The 19,746-nt window shown below is 44.0% G+C and overlaps 1 protein-coding gene across 1 annotated transcript in view; it reads left to right on the top strand.

The window, feature by feature from the left end:
- The window catches only part of LOC109903054 (disks large homolog 1), a 287,487-nt gene that overhangs the window by 6,630 nt on the left and 261,111 nt on the right, over positions 1 to 19,746 (top strand). The window contains 1 exon segment of the mRNA XM_031785507.1: positions 13,320 to 13,495. Coding sequence (XP_031641367.1) covers positions 13,320 to 13,495 — 176 coding nt within the window.

Genomic DNA, 19,746 nt, shown 5'->3' with positions numbered 1-19,746 from the left:
GACCGATTCTGATTTTTCAACGCCGATACCGATGACTGGAGGCCAAAAAAGCCGATACCGATTTAATCGGCCGATTTAAAATAAAAAAATATAAAAAAAATAAAAATAATAATAATAATAATAAATACATAAAATGTATTTGTAATAAGTAAATAATGAAACATGTTCAATTTGGTTTAAATAATGCAAAAACAAAGTGTTGGAGAAGAAAGTAATGTGTGCCATGTAAGAAAGCTAACGTTTAAGTTCCTTGCTCAGAACATGAGAACATATGAAAGCTGGTGGTTCCTTTTAACATGAGTCTTCAATATTCCCAGGTAAGTTTGAGGTTGTAGGAATTATAGGACTATTTCTCTCTATACCATTTGTATTTCATAAACCTTTGACTATTGGATGTTCTTATAGGCACTTTAGTATTGCCAGTGTAACAGTATAGCTTCCGTCCCTCTCCTCGCTCATACCTGCGCTCGAACCAGGAACACATGCAGAGCAAGGGAAACAACCACTCCAAGGCTCAGAGTGAGTGACGTTTGAAACGCTATTAGAGCGCACCCCGCTAACTAGCTAGCCATTTCACATCACATCGTTACACCAGCCTAATCTCGGGGGTTGATAGGCTTGAAGTCATAAACAGCAGAGCTACTGGCAAAACGCACGAAAGTGCTGTTTGAATGAATGCTTATGAGCCTGCTGGTGCCTACCATCGCTCAGTCAGACTGCTCTATCAAATCATAGACTTAATTATAACATAACACACAGAAATGCGAGCCTTAGGTCATTAATATGGTCGAATCCGGAAACTATCATCTCGAAAACAAGACTTATTTAAGACTTTATTCTTTCAGTGAAATACGGAACCGTTTCGTATTTTATCTAACGGGTTGCATCCATAAATCTAAATATTCCTGTTACATTGCATAACCTTCAAAGTTATGTCATAATTACGTAAAATTCGGGCAAATTAGTTTGCAATTACCCAGGCAGCCCAAACTGTTGCATATACCCTGACTCTGCGTGCAATGAACGCAAGAGAAGTGACACAATTTCACCTGCTTAATATTGCCTGCTAACCTGGATTTCTTTTAGCTAAATATGCAGGTTTAAAAGTATATATTTCTGTGTATTGATTTTAAGAAAGGCATTGATGTTTATGGTTAGGTACACGTTGGAGCAACGCCAGTCCTTTTTCGCGAATGCGCATTGCATCGATTATATGCAACTTAGGACACGCTAGATAAACTAGTAATATCATCAACCATGTGTAGTTATAACTAGTGATTATGATTGATTAAGTTTAATGCTAGCTAGCAACTTACCGTGGCTTCTTACTGCATTCGCGTAACAGGTGGGCTCCTCGTGAGGCAGGTGATTAGAGCGTTGGACTAGTTAACCGTTGGTTGCAAGATTGAATCCCTGAGCTGACAAGGTAATAATCTGTCGTTCTGCCCCTGAACGAGGCAGTTAACCCACCGTTCCAAGGCCAGTTAACCCACCGTTCCAAGGCCAGTTAACCCACCGTTCCTAGGCCAGTTAACCCACTGTTCCTAGACCAGTTAACCCAGTGTTCCTAGACCAGTTAACCCAGTGTTCCTAGACCAGTTAACCCAGTGTTCCTAGACCAGTTAACCCAGTGTTCCTAGACCAGTTAACCCAGTGTTCCTAGACCAGTTAACCCAGTGTTCCTAGACCAGTTAACCCAGTGTTCCTAGACCAGTTAACCCACCGTTCCTAGACCAGTTAACCCACTGTTCCTAGACCAGTTAACCCACTGTTCCAAGGCCGTCATTGAAAATAAGAATGTGTTCTTAAATGACTTGCCTGGTTAAATAAATATAAAAAAACAACAACAAAACAATCGTCGTCCAAAATTACCGATTGTTATGAAAAGTTGAAATCGTCCCTAATTAATCGGCCATTCGATTAATCGGTTGACCTCTAGTCCAGATTTTCTAGCCCGGCTGATTTGTACAGGTCCAGGTTTTGCAGCTCATTCAGAACATCAGCTATCTGGATTTGGGTGAAGGAGAAGTGGGGGGGGGGGGCTTGGGAAGTTGCTATGGGGGGTGCAGAGCTGTTGGTAGGGGTAGCCAGGTGGAAAGCATGGCCAGCTGTAGAAAAATGCTTATTTAAATTCTCGATTATCGTAGATTTATCGTGGTGACCGTGTTACCTAGCCTCAGTGCAGTGGGCAGCTGGGAGGAGCTGCTCTTATTCTCCATGGACCTCAGTGGCTCAACTTTTTGCAGTTTGTGCTACAGGATGAGAATTTCTGTTTTTAAAAAGCTAGCCTTTGCTTTCTTAACTGACTGTGTATATTTGTTCCTATATATTCGATGCTAATGCAGAACGCCACAGGATGTTTTTGTGCTGGTCAAGGGCAGTCAGGTCTGGAATGAACCAAGGGCTGTTCTTAGTTCTAAATATGTTTTGAGTGGGGCATGCTTATTTAAGATGGTGAGGAAGGCACTTTTAAAGAATAACCAGGCATCCTCTACTGACGGGATGAAATGTCAAACACTACGTTGTAAAGGGACTTACTATGTTGGGCCTGCTATAAGTAGCCTTATCCTGTGTGTGTGTGTGCTTTTCTCCTACCACCCGGTGCACTTTTCTCCTACCACCCACACACTCTTCTCTGGCCTCCAAGCTCAGGTATCTGGTAATGGTATGATAACTTGCTGACCTGCCTTCACAGGTCAGTCCCCTCTTAGCAGGTCAGAGTCAACATGCCTTGACCTGGTGCCCATGGGTTAGAGGTGAAAGGTCAGGGACCTTGACTAACTTTAACCCTGTGAAGGACGACATATTTTAAAAGCTAGACTGACTGAGGAATACACTAGTTCTAAGCTGTAGTGCTGTACTTTCTCTCACATATGATGTAAGGTAAGTGGTTTACCATGAGGGTTCCCTCCAGTGTATTTACTTCCTGTGGCAGGTTGTAACCTGAGACGGAGCGTAATAATCTTGGGCTCTCCCTTTTAAGTGTTGTGTATCAGAGCCTCACCACCTTACCTGGTCTAGGCTCTGCCATGCCCTGCAAACAACCCTCCATTTACCTGGTCTAGGCTCTGCCATGCCCTGCAAACAACCCTCTATTTAGGCTCTGCATTGCCCTGCAAACAACCCTCCATTTACCTGATATAGGCTCTGCATTGCCCTACAAACAACCCTCTATTTACCTGGTCTAGGCTCTGCGTTGCCCTGCAAACAACCCTCCATTTACCTGGTCTAGGCTCTGCGTTGCCCTGCAAACAACCCTCCATTTACCTGGTCTAGGCTCTGCATTGCCCTGCAAACAACCATCCATTTTGGCATCATAGTGACTGGAGGAAGGACAAGGCAGGGCAGCTGTGCCCTCTGCAGAACCATGCCTAACTCATGCCATGCCTAACTAATATCAAATTGTATTTGTCACATGTGCCGAATAAACAGGTGCAGTAGACCTTCTTACTTACAAGCCCTTAACCAACAATGCCGTTTTAAGAAAATATTTACTAAATAAAGTAAAGAAATAATAAAAAATAACAATATTGAGGCTATATACAGGGGGTACTGGTACCGAGTCAGTGTGGGGGTACAGGTTAGTCGAGGTAATTGAGGTAATATGTACATGTAGGTCGGGGGAAAGTGACTATGCATAGATAATAAATAAACAGCAAGTAGCAGCAGTGTAAAGGGAAAAAAAGAATGGGAGCTGGGGTCAATGAAATAGTCCGGTGGCCATTTTGATTAGCTGTTCATCAGTCTTATGGCTTGGGGGTAGAAGCTGTTAAAAGCCTCTAAAGGATCCACCCCCTTTTCCCCCAATTTTCGCCTAAAATGACATGCCCAAATCTAACTGCCTGTAGCTCAGGACCTGAAGCAAGGATATGCATGTTCTTGATATCATTTGAAAGGAAACACTTTGAAGTTTGTGGAAATGAATGTAGGAGAGTATAACACATTAGATCTGGGAAAAGAGAATACAAAGAAAAATCCAACTGTTTTCTTTGTATTTGTTTTGTACCATCTTTGAAAATGCAAGAGAAAGACCCTAATGTATTATTCCAGCCCAGGTGCAATTGAGATGTTGGCCACTAGATGGCAGCAGTGTATGTGCAACGTTTTAAACTGATCCAATGAACCATTGCATGTCTGTTCAAAATGTTGTATCAAGACTGCCCAAATGTGCCTAATTGGTTTATTAATAACTTTTCAAGTTCATAACTGTGCACTCTCCTCAAACAATAGCATGTTATTCTTTCACTGTAATAACTACTGTATATTGGACAGTGCCGTTAGATTAACAGGAATTTAAGCTTTCTGCCAACATCCGACATGTCCTGGGAAATGTTCTTGTTACATACAGCCTCATGCTAATCACATTAGTGCACATTAGCTCAACCGTCCCGAGGGTGGGACACCGATCTGTAGAGATCCTTAAGAGGTTTAAGAAGCCTTTTGGACCTAGACTTGCACTCCGGTACCGCTTGCCGTGCAGAAGTAGAGAGAACAGTCTATGACAATGGGGGCTGGAGTCTTTGGCAATTTTTAGGGCCTTCCTCGGACACCGCCTGGTATAGAGGCTTCCTGCCATCCAGGACGTAGCCCCAGTGATGTTCTGGGCTGTACGCACTACCCTCTGTAGCACCTTGCATTTGCCATACCAGGCGGTGATGCAGCCATGCTCTTGATGGTGTAGCTGTATAACTTTTTGAGGATCTGAGGACCCATGCCAAATCTTTTCAGTCACCTGAGGGGGAATAGGCATTGTTGTGCCCTCTTCACAACTTGGTGTGTTTGAACCATGATAGTTTGTTGATGTGGACACCAAGGAACTTCAAGCTCTCAACCTGCTCCACTACAGCCCAGTCAATGAGTGTGCTTGGGCCTCCTTTTCCTGTTGTCCACGAACATCTCCTTTGTCTTGATCACGCTGATGGAGAGGTTGTTGTCCTGGCACCACAATGCCAGGTCTCTGACCTCTTCCCTATAGGTGGTCTCATTGTTGTCGGGGACCAGGCCTACCACAGTTGTTGTCTGCAGATTTAATGATAGTGTCGGAGTCATGCTTGGCCACTCAGTGAACAGGGAGTACAGGAGGGGACTAAGCACGCACCCCCGAGGGCCCATGTGTTGAGGATGAGGTTGCCAGATGTGTTGTTACCTACGCTTACCACCTGGGGGCGGCCCGTCAGGAAGCTCAGGATCCAGTTGCAGAGGGAGATGTTTAGTCCCAGGGTCCTTAGCTTAGTGATGAGCTTTGAGTGCACTATGGTGTTGAACGCTGAGCTGTAGTCAATGAACAGCATTCTCACATAGGTGTTCCTTTTTGTCCAAGTGGGAAAGGGCATTATGGAGTGCAATAGAGATTGTCATCTGTTGGGGCGGTATGTGAATTGGAGTGGGTCTAGGGTTTCTGTGATGATGGTGTTGATGTACACTACAAATTCAGGCAAACGATCATCCATGTCGGCATTGAATGCTCCACCATGACATTTGTTTGTATTCTCAAAACGTTTGTAGCCAACATCTGCAGACTTGACTAAATACTGTTTCTGATAGGCCTGTTTGTATTTAGTTCCCACAAAATGCAAGATAATGTGAAAACGTGTTCCTTTTAATCGAGATCTGCTTCTTCTTTTCCTTTTTTTACGAGATATTTTAGCTTAGTCAGCATGAGGATGTTATTTTTCTCTTCTTCTGCTGTTCAAGTGGTGTGAAGTTCTGTAGCCTGACCTCAGTGACTTCCTCTACATTGGCATGGCAACACAGAACTTCTGTATAATCATCAATCAGTTACACCAACCCAGTACCATACGCTAGTGTAGTCTCTGGTGATTCGGTTCTGAATCCCTACCAGTCCTGTTTGCACGTCTGTAAAACTGACACATGTACCGTGTTTACCGAGCAGTTAGCCAAGCTAAGCTCCCTAGTGAAAAGCCAAGCTAAGCTCCCTAGTGAAAAGCCAAGCTAAGCTCCCTAGTGAAAAGCCAAGCTAAGCTCCCTAGTGAAAAGCCAAGCTAAGCTCCCTAGTGAAAAGCCAAGCTAAGCTCCCTAGTGAAAAGCCAAGCTAAGCTCCCTAGTGAAAAGCCAAGCTAAGCTCCCTAGTGAAAAGCCAAGCTAAGCTCCCTAGTGAAAAGCCAAGCTAAGCTCCCTAGTGAAAAGCCAAGCTAAGCTCCCTAGTGAAAAGCCAAGCTAAGCTCCCTGGTGAAAGGCCAAGCTAAGCTCCCTAGTGAAAGGCCAAGCTAAGCTCCCTAGTGAAAGGCCAAGCTAAGCTCCCTAGTGAAAGGCCAAGCTAAGCTCCCTAGTGAAAGGCCAAGCTAAGCTCCCTGGTGAAAGGCTAAGCTCCCTGGTGAAAGGCCAAGCTAAGCTCCCTGGTGAAAGGCCAAGCTAAGCTCCCTGGTGAAAGGCCAAATGTAGCCAAGCTAAGCTCCCTAGTGAAAGGCCAAACATAGCCAAGTCGTGTGAGTGAAGGGCTGAAATGGGTAGTGTGCACACGATGAGAGCTAGTTGTCACTTAGTTTGTTTCAGTGAAGGATCAGATCCAGATAAGATCTACAGTTCAATCACAGAATGGAAACCATAAAGAATAAAATCTATGTTTGAACTAGATATGAATCTACATTGATAACCAATATTCAATAAATAGGATGGGGGGGAAAAAAATAATATTATTATTTAAAAAAAATATTATTTAACCTTTAACTAGGCAAGTCAGTTAAGAACAAATTCTTATTTTCGATGACAGCCTAGGCAGTGTGTTAACTAAGTTGTTCAGGGGCAGAAGGACAGATTTTTACCTTGTCAGCTCGGGGATTTGATCTTGCAACCTTTTGGTTACTAGTCCAACGCTCTAACCACTAGGTTACCTGCCACCCCTCTCTGATCATTTGGGGCCATTGTCATGTGTCATTATTTTCACAATGTAAGAAATCAACATTTGAACCATATTTCATGGACAATTGCTCTTTTGCATAACAATTTATGAGAACTCAGTAAGCTTATGCGGTATCCAGACAGGTGTACCTTCATACTGACCTTGTGCCATATTGGGATATTTGGTAGTACCGGTACTGAACACAAGGGGCGCTGTATACAAACCCCACTGATACTCTGTCATCCGAAGGTTAGCAATGCTAACAAGTACATGTAAAATCCCATTGAATTCACTCAAAATGAAACAATTTCTAAGATTTTACTGAGTTACAGTTCATATGAGGAAATAAGTCAAGTTTAAATAAATTCATTAGGCCCTAATCTATGGATTTGACATGACTGGGAATACAGATTTATTTATTTTTATTTCACCTTTATTTAACCAGGTAGGCTAGTTGAGAACAAGTTCTCATTTGCAACTGCGACCTGGCCAAGATAAAGCGTAGCAATTCGACAAATACAACAACACAGAGTTACACATGGAATAAACAAAACATACAGTCAATAATACAGTAGAACAAAAGAAAACAAAAAGTCTACATACAGTGAGTGCAAATGAGGTAAGTTAAGGAAATAAATAGGCCATGGTGGCGAAGTAATTACAATATAGCAATTAAACACTGGAATGGTAGATCGGCAGAAGATGAATGTGCAGGTAGAGATACTGGGGTGCAAAGGAGCAAAATAAATAAATAAATACCAGTATGGGGATGCGGTAGGTAGATGGGCTGTTTACAGATGGGCTATATACAGGTGCAGTGATCTGTAAGCTGCTCTGACAGCTGGTGCTTAAAGCTAGCGAGGGAGATGTGAGTCTCCAGCTTCAGAGATTTTTGCAATTTGTTCCAGTCATGGGCAGCAGAGAACTGGAAGGAAAGACGACCAAAGGAGGAATTGGCTATGCGGGTGACCAGTGAAATATACCTCCTGGAGCGCGTGCTACGAGTGGGTGCTGCTATGGTGACCAGTGAGCTGAGATAAGGCGGGGCTTTACCTAGCAGAGACTTGTAGATAACCTGTAGCTAGTGGGTTTGGCCAACTAACGAGAGCGTACAGGTCGCAATGGTGGGTAGTGTATGGGGCTTTGGTGACAAAACGGATGGCACTGTGATAGACTGCATCCAGTTTGTTGAGTAGAGTGTTTGAGACTATTTTTTATAGATGACATCACCGAAGTCAAGGATCGGTAGGATGGTCAGTTTTACGAGGGTATGTTTGGCAGCATGAGTGAAGGATGCTTTGTTGCGATATAGGAAGCCAATTCTAGATGTAATTTTGAATTGGAGATGCTTAATGTGAGTCTGGAAGGAGAGTTTACAGTCTAACCAGACACCTAGGTATTTGTAGTTGTCCACGTATTCTAAGTCAGAGCCGTCCAGAGTAATGATGCTGGACAGGCGAGCAGGTGCGGGCAGCGATCGATTGAAAAGCATGCATTTAGTTTTACTTGCGTTTAAGAGCAGTTGGAGGCCACGGAAGGAGAGTTGTATGGCATTGAAGCTCGTCTGGAGGTTAGTTAACACAGTGTCCAAGGAGGGGCCAGAAGTATACAGAATGGTGTCGTCTGCGTTGAGGTGGATCAGAGAATCACCAGCAGCAAGAGCAACATCATTGATGTATACAGAGAAGAGAGTCGGCCCGAGAATTGAACCCTGTGGCACACCCATAGAGACTGTCAGAGGTCCAGACAACAGGCCCTCCGATTTGACACACTGAACTCTATCAGAGAAGTAGTTGGTGAACCAGGCGAGGCAGTCATTTGAGAAACAGATATGTATCCTCAGGATCTCGTCACTTTATTTCTGTGCATTCAAATTGCTATCAATAAAATGCAGTTGTGTTCGTTGTCTGTAGTTTATGCCTGCCCATACCATAATCCCACCGCCACCATGGGGCACTCTGTTCACAACGTTGACATCAGCAACCTGCTCACCCACACGGCACCATTACACGTGGTCTGCGGTTGTGAGGGCTGTTGGACATACTGCCAAATTCCCTAGAGGCCTTTTAATGCACCCAGCACAAGGTGCACCTGTGTACTGATCATGCTGTTTAATCAGCTTCTTGGTATGCCACACCTGTCAGATGGATGGATTATCTTGGCAAAGGAGAAATGCTCACAAACAGGCATGTAAACAAATTTGTGCACAAACATTTAGATAAATAAGCTTTTTGTGCGTATGGAACATTTCTGTGATCTTATATTTCAGCTCATGAAACATCGGACCAACACTTTACATGTTGCGTTTATATTTTTGTTCCGTGTTAATGCTAATGAGTACATTGGGAAAAGGTGATACCTAGTCAGTAGTTCAACTGAAATGTGTCTTCCTCATTTAACCCAACCCCTCTGTATCAGAGCGGTGTGGGAGGCTACCTTAATCGACATCCCCGTCATCGGCACCAGGGGTACACATTGCAAACATTTTATTTTATTTGTTTGAATTTTTACCCCTTTTTCTCCCCAATTTCGTGGTATCCAATTGCTTTTGGTAGCTACTATCTTGTTTCATCGCTACAACTCCCGTACGGGCTCGGGAGAGACGAAGGTTGAAAGTCATGCGTCCTCCGATACACAACCCAACCAAGGCGCACTGCTTCTTAACACAGCGTGCATCCAACCCGGAGGCCAGCAGGATCAATGTGTCGGAGGAATCACTGTGCACCTGGCAACCTTGGTTAGCGTGCACTGCGCTCGGCCCACCACAGGAGTCGCTGGTGCGCGATGAGACAAGGATATCCCTACCGGCCAAGCCCTCCTTAACTCGCTAGGCCAATTGTGCGTCGCCCCACGGACCTCCCGGTCGCGGCCAGTTGCGACAGAGCCTGGGCGCGAACCCAGGGTCTCTGGTGGCACAGCTGGCCCTATCTTCTGTATACCACCCCTACCTTGTTACAACACAACTGATTGGCTCATGCAGTAAGGACAGAAATTCCACAAATTTTAACAAGGCACACCTGTTAATTGAAATGCTTTCCAGGTGACTACCTCATGAAGCTGGTTGAGAGAATGCCAAGAGTGTGCAAAGCTGTCATCAAGGCAAAGGGTGCCTACTTTGAAGAATCTCAAATATAAAATGTACACTATCGTTCAAAAGTTAGGGGTCACTTAAAATTGTCTTTTTTATTTTTAAGAAAAACACTTTTTTGTTGTTCATTGAATAACATCAAATAGATCAGAAATACAGTGTAGGCATTGTTAATGTTGTAAATGACTATTGTAGCTGGAAACGGCTGATTAAAAAAATCAATAATCAATTTTTTTAATGGAATATCTACATAGGCGTACAGAGGCCCATTATCAGCAAGTCCTGTGTTCCAATGGCGCGTTGTGTTAGCTAATCCAAGTTTATAATTTTAAAGGCTAATTGATCATTAGAAATCCCTTTTGCAATTATGTTAGCATGGCTGAAAACTGTTGTCCTGATTAAAGAAGCAATAGAACTGGCCTTCTTTAGACTAGTTGAGTATCTGGAGCATCAGCATTTGTGCGTTCGATTTACAGGCTCAAAATGGCCAGAAACGAAGTCCTTTCTTCTGAAACTCGTCAGTCTATTCTTGTTCTGAGAAATGATGGCTATTCCATGCGAGAAATTGCCAAGAAACTGAAGATCTCGTACAATGCTGTGTACTACTCCCTTCACAGAACAGCGCAAACTGGCCCTAACCAGAATAGAAAGAGGAGTGGGAGGCCCCGGTGCACAACTGACCAAGAGGACAAGTACATTAGAGTGCCTAGTTTGAGAAACAGACGCCTCACAAGTATTCAACTGGCAGCTTCATTAAACAGTACCCACAAAACAGCAGTCTCAATGTCAACAGTGAAGAGGCGACTCTGGGATGCTGGTCTTCTAGGCAGAGTTCCTCTGTCCGGTGTCTGTGTTCTTTTGCCCATCTTAATATTTTCTTTTTATTGGCCAGTCTGAGATATGGCTTTTTCTTTGCAACTTTGCAGCATCCCGGAGTCACCTCTTCACTGCAATATAGAACATAGTCAAAATAAAGAAAAACCCTTGAATGAGTAGGTGTGTCCAAACTTTAGACTGGTACTGTAAGTATTTGAAAATAGTTTTGGCTATTTATAGGAAGTTAAAAAAAAATACTTTTAAATACTTCAAATAGAGGTAGCGGATTTGGCCACATTCTTTTTACGATTTAGTTAAGAGAGGTCTCGCTGATTTAGTTTTTGCCATTTTTGCCATGTAATTCATGGGTTCAAGTCATAGGTCTATTTGAAATCTCTTAGCTGTTATGTCCTTAAAGTTAAGGTCATATTGAATGGGAATGAAGAGCATAAACATCTGACACGGCTCACAGGGATAGCTAGGCTTGGCCTTTACACTATTGGTTCTCTGAACTAGTGTCATCAGCCCGTACTCATGTAACATGCTACTGTACATAGCTCAGATACATCATATGCCTGACTAGGATTGTTACTCTATACGTACGTGTGTGTGTGTGTGTGTGTGTGTGTGGGGGGGGTGCTACTACAAATGGTTAATTATTATTATGACAGACTGATTATTTCACTTATAATTCACTGTATCGCAATTCCAGTGGGTTAGAAAGTTGACTGTGCCTTTTAAACAGCTTGAAAAATTCCAGAAAATGATGTCATGGCTTTAGAAGCTTCTGATAGGCTAATTGACATCATTTGAGTCAATTGGAGGTGTACCTGTGGATGTATTTCAAGGCCTACCTTCAACCTCAGTGCCTCTTTGCTTGACATCATGGGAAAATCAAAAGAAATCAGCTAAGACCTCAGGAAAAAAAAATTGCAGGATGAAGTCTGGTTCATCCTTGGGAGCAATTTCCAAACGCCTGAAGGTATCACGTTCATCTGTACAACTGTAGACAAGTATAAACACCATGGGACCGCGCAGTCGTCATACCGCTCAGGAAAGAGACTCGTTCTGTCTCCTAGAGATGAACGTACTTTGGTGCAAAACGTCAGGAATTGTGAAAAACTGATTTTAAATGTATTTGGCTAAGGTGTATGTAAACTTGTATGCAGACTTCAACTGTACACTTGCTAACATGCTGAGACCAACTGTAAGTAAGTGTAAGTCGGAAGTTTACATACACCTTAGCCAAATACATTTAAACTAAGTTTTTCACAATACCTGACATTTAATCCCAGTAAAAATTCCCTGTCTTCGGTCAGTTATGGTCACCACTTTATTTTAAGAATGTGAAATGTCAGAATAATAGTAGAGAATTATTTATTTCACCTTTTTATTTCTTTCATCACATTCCCAGTGGGTCAGAAGTTTACATACACTCATAGTATTTGGTAGCATTACCTTTAAATTGTTTTACTTGGGTCAAACGTTTCGGGTAGCCTTCCACAAGCTTCCCACAATACACCTCCTGACAGAGCTGGTGTAACGGAGTCAGGTTTGTAGGCCTCTTTGCTCACACATGCTTTTTCAGTTCTGCCCACAAATTTTCTATAGGATTGAGGTCAGTGCTTTGTGATGGCCACTCCAATACCTTGACTTTGTCATCCTTATGCCATTTTGCCTCAACTTTGGAGGTGTGCTTGGGGTCATTGTCCATTTGGAAGACCCATTTGCAACCAAGCTTTTAACTTCCTGACTGATCTCCTGAGATGTTGCTTCAATATATCCTCATAATTATGTTTCCTCATGATGCCATCTATTTTGTGAAGTGCACCAGTCCCTCCTGCAGCAAAGCACCCCCACAACATGATGCTGCCACCCCCGTTCTTCAAGGTTGGAATGGTGTTCTTCGGCTTGCAAGCCTCCCCCTTTTTTCCTCCAAACATAATGGTGGTCATTATGGCCAAACAGTTCTATTTTTGTTTCATCAGACCAGAGGACATTTCTCCCAAAAGTACCATCTTTGTCCCCATGTGCAGTTCCAAACCGTAGTCTGGCTTTTCTATGGTGGTTTTGGATCTGGGGCTTCTTCCTGGCTGAGTGGCCCGTCAGGTTATGTTGATATAGGACTGTGGATATAGATACTTTTGTACCGGTTTCCTCCAGCATCTTCACAAGGTCCTTTTGCTGTTGTTCTGGGATTGATTTGCACTTGATTTCCATTTTCTGGAATTTTCTAAGCTGTATAAAGGCACAGTCAAATTAGTGTATGTAAACTTCTGACTCACTGGAATTGTGATACAGTGAAATAATTGTTGGAAAAATGACTTGTCATGCACAAAGTAGATGTCCTAACCGACTTGCCAAAACTATAGTTTGTTTGAGCGGTGTGAAAAATGAGTTTTAATGTCTCCAACCTTAGTGTATGTAAATGCTGAAATCAGAGACATAACATGCCAGTTGAAAATATTCTGATTTGTGTTTTTCCAAGAACCGCAAAATCCAGTGCTAACAGATTCCCCACTCTCCATTTCCTCATTCTCCTCCCTACTCCTCCAGATATCCAGGAGTTTTATGAAGTGACCTTACAGGAAGGCCAGACATCTGTAGAGCCAGTCAAGCCTGCAGAGCCCCCAGCTCCCCCTGTCACCCTGTGGGACTTCTCCAGCCTTCCCTCCCCCTCTACAGCTGTCACCTCTGACACCCTGCCCAGCAGCCTTACGTCCAGCATAGAGGTAAGCAAACTTTATAGCACTGTGATAAGCACTTATTTGCACCTTGTTTGGTAAAAGCCCTGTTTATATTTTGCCCAAATCTGGCAACCCACTCCACTAGAATGGATGTGATATAAAGCCAGACTGCTGCTCACTGTTCCTATAGGCTTGCTGTGGCAACTGGCAACCCGCTCACTGTTCCCATGCTCTCTGTTTCTGGCTGTGTGCCCAGTCACCATACATTGCACTTTGCGTGTTTAGGCTTAGGTTTTAGTGTGTGTGTGTGTGTGTGAGAAAATGCTGATTCTCCTGTATAATTAATGTACACCACAGTAGTGTGGCTTCAGTACTGCTGGCTGTCTTTGAGATGAGATGATGTGAAGCATACGCCCCTCCTGGTCCTCTGCCCCCTCCTGGTCCTCCGTCTACTACACCCATACTGTGGTTCTACCATAGAAATGGAATCCATAGAAAGGCCTTGGAACCTCTAACCTTGTCAATGTGACTGGCAAACTCATGGATACACTCCCAATGGCTGCCTGTCCACTAGGCCTGACCTCGTTTAGTCAGCTGGTGGATTGTTTGGTCATTGGCTGTTGATCGACAGCGTTAGATTTTTTTATCAAGCGGTATTATATATTTATTTTTTATGGCACACGAGACGGCTGTCTGATTCCCGCCTGTCGGAGTGGACTAATCCGTTGCTGCGGCGGGGATGGTACAGTCCATCACTCTAAGACAGGCTTCGGCAACGTAAGGCCCACTCCACTAGAACGGGGATGGTACAGTCCATCACTCTAAGACAGGCTTCGGCAACATAAGGCCCACTCCACTAGAACGAGGTATTTGCCTTGGTTTGCTCACTTATCACAAAATAAGTGAAATTGTATTTGTTTTTCGATAAATGGCTACTGCTTTGGACTGTGAGAGTATTCCACAGCCTACAGTATGTGGAGAATAATGTGTCTTGGGTATAATTTGAAATGTTGATTCAATAAGGAGTATGTGACTAAAATGGCCAAGGCACATCTCTCTTTGATTGTTAGGGTCTATCACTTCCCCATTACTTATATCACCAGCTGTATGTTTACCGTCCATTCCCATCATTTCTAATCTACACTGTTCTACCTATATCATTATTACAATTGTTTACCGTTCTCATTGTCCGTGTGAACATTTTGTTTGAGCTCACTATGCTACATTTGTGAGAAACAAGTTTTTGGTTCATTACATTTGACGAGTTTTGTCAATTTATTAATTGTCTGATAGTCTTTCTGATTGTCTCACCGCCACTAATGAGCTGTGAAGCTTCTGAGTATTTTTTTTTTATTCACCTCAAACAGCAAGTAAACAAAGTCTGTTTTTACATCCATTGAGAATGACAATAGTTCCCTCAATATATCTGAAACATCTTTCCAGCTCTCTCCCTTTCAATAACCACCGAGCCTCGACGAGAAAAATGTAATGCTCTGATCCAGTGGAAACGTCATAAAATACCTGATTACTTCTTATCCCTTGCGCAAATAAAGGGGCGGCAGGGCAGGGTAGCCTAGTGGTTAGAGCGTTGGACTAGTAACTGGAAGGTTGCAAGTTCAAAATCCTCGAGCTGACAAGGTACAAATCTGGTTGGGAACAGTTTTTCAAATTTATATATTTTTTCTCCTTTCTGGTTATCTAGATCTCTGGCTCCCTCTTGAGTCATTTTTGTACCATAATTACGATTTCAAACTGTGTGCTTAAAGCCTCAGACAAGCTCAGTGCATATAGTTGATTTTATTCAAACGCATGTCTATATATGGAAAAATCATTGTTTTAAAAATGTCAACCAATTGATGGGTTGAAAGAACAGACAATTCTCGGTCGACCAAGAGGTGACATCGTTGAGGCCTGTTCTATGGATTCTATTTCTATGGTTTCTACCATACAGCATTCCTGTCCTGTCTCTCTGACAATCATACCAAACTATCTGTGAAAGAGACATAGGACGCTTCTTTCTGAGAGGTGTCCTGTCCTGTTATCTCATTTTGAATTCTCAGGAAGTGTTACCTTTGTCCTTAATAATGAACCTTTTTGTATTGAGTGAGATAAAATGTGTGTGGGGGGGGGTTATAGCCATAGATATAGCGCCCTGATATTAGACTCTGTGGTTATATCTGTTCATCTTCGTGTGGCATCACAATAGTTAGGCACAACTATTAAGCCGCTTGGAAGACATGTCATTGTGTGTTCATGTCTGATATTAAACAGTCAGTTTGTTCTGTGTTGCTGCTTTTGTATTCATTTATATTTTATTTTAGCTGTATATGTGCTGGAGCCTTCAAGGTACTGAGTCTGAAAGTGATTTGCAGTCAGCTTGGTAATAATCCATATTCTCATATTTGATATTGCAATGTCCCTGTTTAATTGTTCAAGCAGTGGGTAATATTTCTCTGTAAGACCTTCTTTTAGATAAAGTTTAAGCTACGTTTTAAAGGATATCTTTTCATGGCAACGTCTTTGTTGAAATGAATTGATTGTCTCTCTCTCCCCTCCTCCCTGTCAATAACCTGGCCTTGGTAGGACTCTCCCCTCCTAACAGAAATACTCCTTGTGCTAGGAAAATCTTTTTCTGCCGAGTTCAGGCACGTAAGTACTCTGTTTAGACGAGGTGTGTTCTGTTCTGTCACTCCATGTCTATCTACAGGTCAATCAGAAACTATTCAGACCCCTTCCCTTTTTCCACATCCACAGAATTATTCTAAAATTGAATAAATGTTTAAAAAAATCCACATCACACTACACCACAATACCCCCATAACGACAAAGCAAAAATATATATTTTTTTTTAAATGTTTGCAAATGTATTAAAATAAGAAAACAGATATACCTTATTTATATATGTATTCAGACTCTTTGCTACGAGATTAGAAATTGATCTCAGGTGCATCCTGTTTCCATTGATCACCCTTGTGTCTCTACAACTTTATTGGAGTCCCACCTGTGGTAAACTCAATTGATTGGACATGATTTGGAAAGGCACACACCTGTCTATATGTCCCACAGTTGATGACAGTGTATGTCAGAGCAAAAACCAAGCCATGAGGTTGAAGGAATTGTCTGTAGAGCTCTGAGACAGGATTGGGGAAGGGTACCAAAACATTTCTGCAGCATTGAAGGTCTCCAAGAACACAGTGGCCGCCATCATTCTTAAATTGAAGTTCAAGACTTCCTAGAGCTGGCAGCCCGGCCAAACTGAGTAAATGGGGGAGAAGGGCCTTGAACAGGGAGGTGACCAAGAACCCGATGGTCACTCTGACAGAGCTCCAGAGTTCCACTGTGGAGATGGGTGTCCTTCTGGAAGGTTCTCCCATCTCTGCAGCACTCCACCAATCAAGCCTTTGTGGTAGAGTGGCCAGGCGGAAGCCACTCCTCAGTAAAAGGCACATGACAGCCTGCAATGAGTTTCCCAAAAAGCACCTAAAATTCTCAGGTCTGATGGAACCAAGATTGAACTCTTTGGCCTGAATGCCAAGCGTCACATCTGAAGGAAACATCTGGAGGAAACCTGATACCATCCCTATGGTGGTGCATAGTGGTGGCAGCATCATGCTGTGGGGATGTTGTTCAGAGGAGGGGACTGGGAGACTAGTCAGGATCGAGGCAAAGATGAACAGAACAAAGTATAGAGATCCTTGATGAAAACCTGCTCCAGAGCGCACAGGACCTCCGACTGGGGTGAAGGTTCTCGTTCCAGGACAATGACCCTAAGCACACAGCCAAGACAATGCAGGAGTGGCTTCGGGACAAGTCTCTGAATGTCCTTGAGTTGCCCAGCCAGAGCCTGGACTTGAACCCGATCGAACATCTCTAGAGAGACCTGAAAATAGCTGTGCAGTGATGCTCCCCATCCAACCTGACAGAGCTTGAGAGGAGCATTACATACACAGAGAGGTTAGAGAGGTTGGAGCAGGAGACTGTTACATACACAGAGAGGTTGGAGCAGGAGACTGTTACATGCACAGAGAGGTTAGAGGTTGGAGCAGGAGACTGTTACATACACAGAGAGGTTAGAGAGGTTGGAGCAGGAGACTGTTATATACACAGAGAGGTTGGAGCAGGAGACTGTTACATACACAGAGAGGTTGGAGCAGGAGACTGTTACATACACAGAGAGGTTAGAGAGGTTGGAGCAGGAGACTGTTACATGCACAGAGAGGTTAGAGAGGTTGGAGCAGGAGACTGTTACATGCACAGAGAGGTTAGAGCAGGAGACTGTTACATGCACAGAGAGGTTAGAGCAGGAGACTGTTACATACACAGAGAGGTTGGAGCAGGAGACTGTTACATGCACAGAGAGGTTGGAGCAGTAGTCGTGTAGCGTCATACCCAAAAATACTTGAGGCTGTAATCACTGCCAACGGTGCAGTGAAATGTCTAAAAAAACTGTTTTTGCTTTGTCATTATGGGGTATTGTGTGTAGATTGATGAGAGGGGCAAAACAGATACATTTTATAATAAGGCTGTAACGCAAGGAAAATATGGAAAAAGTCAAGGGGTCTGAATACTTTCCGAACTCACTGTATCTGCCTCATGGCATGATGTCATCCAGTCACTCACGGGCTCTGATTTCTGGTAGATTCCATATACTCCTGGTACCATTTCACTCCTGGTCTCGGTCCCCAAAATGTAATTGTCCCATTCGTCCACTCTTATCTAGGCCTACGGAGTCTGTCCACTCTGGGCTTAGCGTTGCTAGTGAGGGAGAGTGGAGGGAGCCAGTGAGGAGTCTGTCCACTCTGGGCTTAGCGTTGCTAGTGAGGGAGAGTGGAGGGAGCCAGTGAGGAGTCTGTCCACTCTGGGCTTAGCGTTGCTAGTGAGGGAGAGTGGAGGGAGCCAGTGAGGAGTCTGTCCACTCTGGGCTTAGCGTTGCTAGTGAGGGAGTGTGGAGGGAGCCAGTGAGGAGTCTGCCCACTCTGGGCTTAGCGTTGCTAGTGAGGGAGAGTGGAGGGAGCCAGTGAGGAGTCTGCCCACTCTGGGCTTAGCGTTGCTAGTGAGGGAGAGTGGAGGGAGCCAGTGAGGAGTCTGTCCACTCTGGGCTTAGCGTTGCTAGTGAGGGAGAGTGGAGGGAGCCAGTGAGGAGTCTGTCCACTCTGGGCTTAGCGTTGCTAGTGAGGGAGAGTGGAGGGAGCCAGTGAGGAGTCTGTCCACTCTGGGCTTAGCGTTGCTAGTGAGGGAGTGTGGAGGGAGCCAGTGAGGAGTCTTCCCACTCTGGGCTTAGCGTTGCTAGTGAGGGAGAGTGGAGGGAGCCAGTGAGGAGTCTGTCCACTCTGGGCTTAGCGTTGCTAGTGAGGGAGAGTGGAGGGAGCCAGTGAGGAGTCTGTCCACTCTGGGCTTAGCGTTGCTAGTGAGGGAGAGTGGAGGGAGCCAGTGAGGAGTCTGTCTACTCTGGGCTGTGCCTTTAGGGAAGTCATTTGATGGCTTCATGCTCCACAGAACACCATCTGAGATCCAGACTGTTGGAATATTCATATGTTTAGACCTCCCTGAAGGTCACTGGGTCTCTAATATTTACCTGCTGACATCATCTTGTTTTTTATTTTAATATCGAGGTCTGTGAGCTTTCCATACGTTTAGTTGATACATGACGTATATAGAGAATAATACGTTTTACAGAATATTACATTGGAAATGAGCAACATTGCAAATGTGTGATTTTGAGTGAGTTTCATTGTAATCGATTCAATTGAGGGGTGATTTTTCTTCCAACTCGATAGGTTGTTAAAGCTGCCCGTAATGACGAAAGCATTCCTTGATTAGCACAGTTTTAGACCAGCAGCAGCCTAGAGAGTTTTCATCTAAATAATGAGACTGTAGGGGTTAAGAATACACCAGCGCCCTACACATCATCCTACACTACTGTGGGGTTCTGTAGCCCACATGGCTCTGACTACCTGCGCTGAAATGATGTGCGGGTGGGAGCGCAATGCTCCTGTGAACGCGCCAGCCTATCGTGCGCGTTCGTAGCAACTTGAGCGGCTATTATCAGTGGAAGCGAATGGAGCATCCTCTTTTATCCACTCATGCCCGCCCCTCCGTTAACCTGCGAAACAAAGGACGCTGACCTCACCATGGAAGGACTTTTGACTCACCGAGGCGGTGTGTGCTATGCTGACTACACGCGGTAGTTGTGTGGTCGTAAGGAGCTAGTGGTGGATCATTATGAGATGCTGAGCGGTCCGGGGCTGCTGCAGTGTTCGGGAGAATGGACTGCCTGTGTATTGTTACCACCAAGG

The sequence above is a fragment of the Oncorhynchus kisutch genome, linkage group LG13, assembly GCF_002021735.2.
Source record: "Oncorhynchus kisutch isolate 150728-3 linkage group LG13, Okis_V2, whole genome shotgun sequence".
Lineage (NCBI taxonomy): Eukaryota > Metazoa > Chordata > Actinopteri > Salmoniformes > Salmonidae > Oncorhynchus > Oncorhynchus kisutch.
The sequence above is the reverse complement of the archived record's forward strand: the minus strand, read 5'-3'. Positions and strand labels throughout refer to the sequence as shown.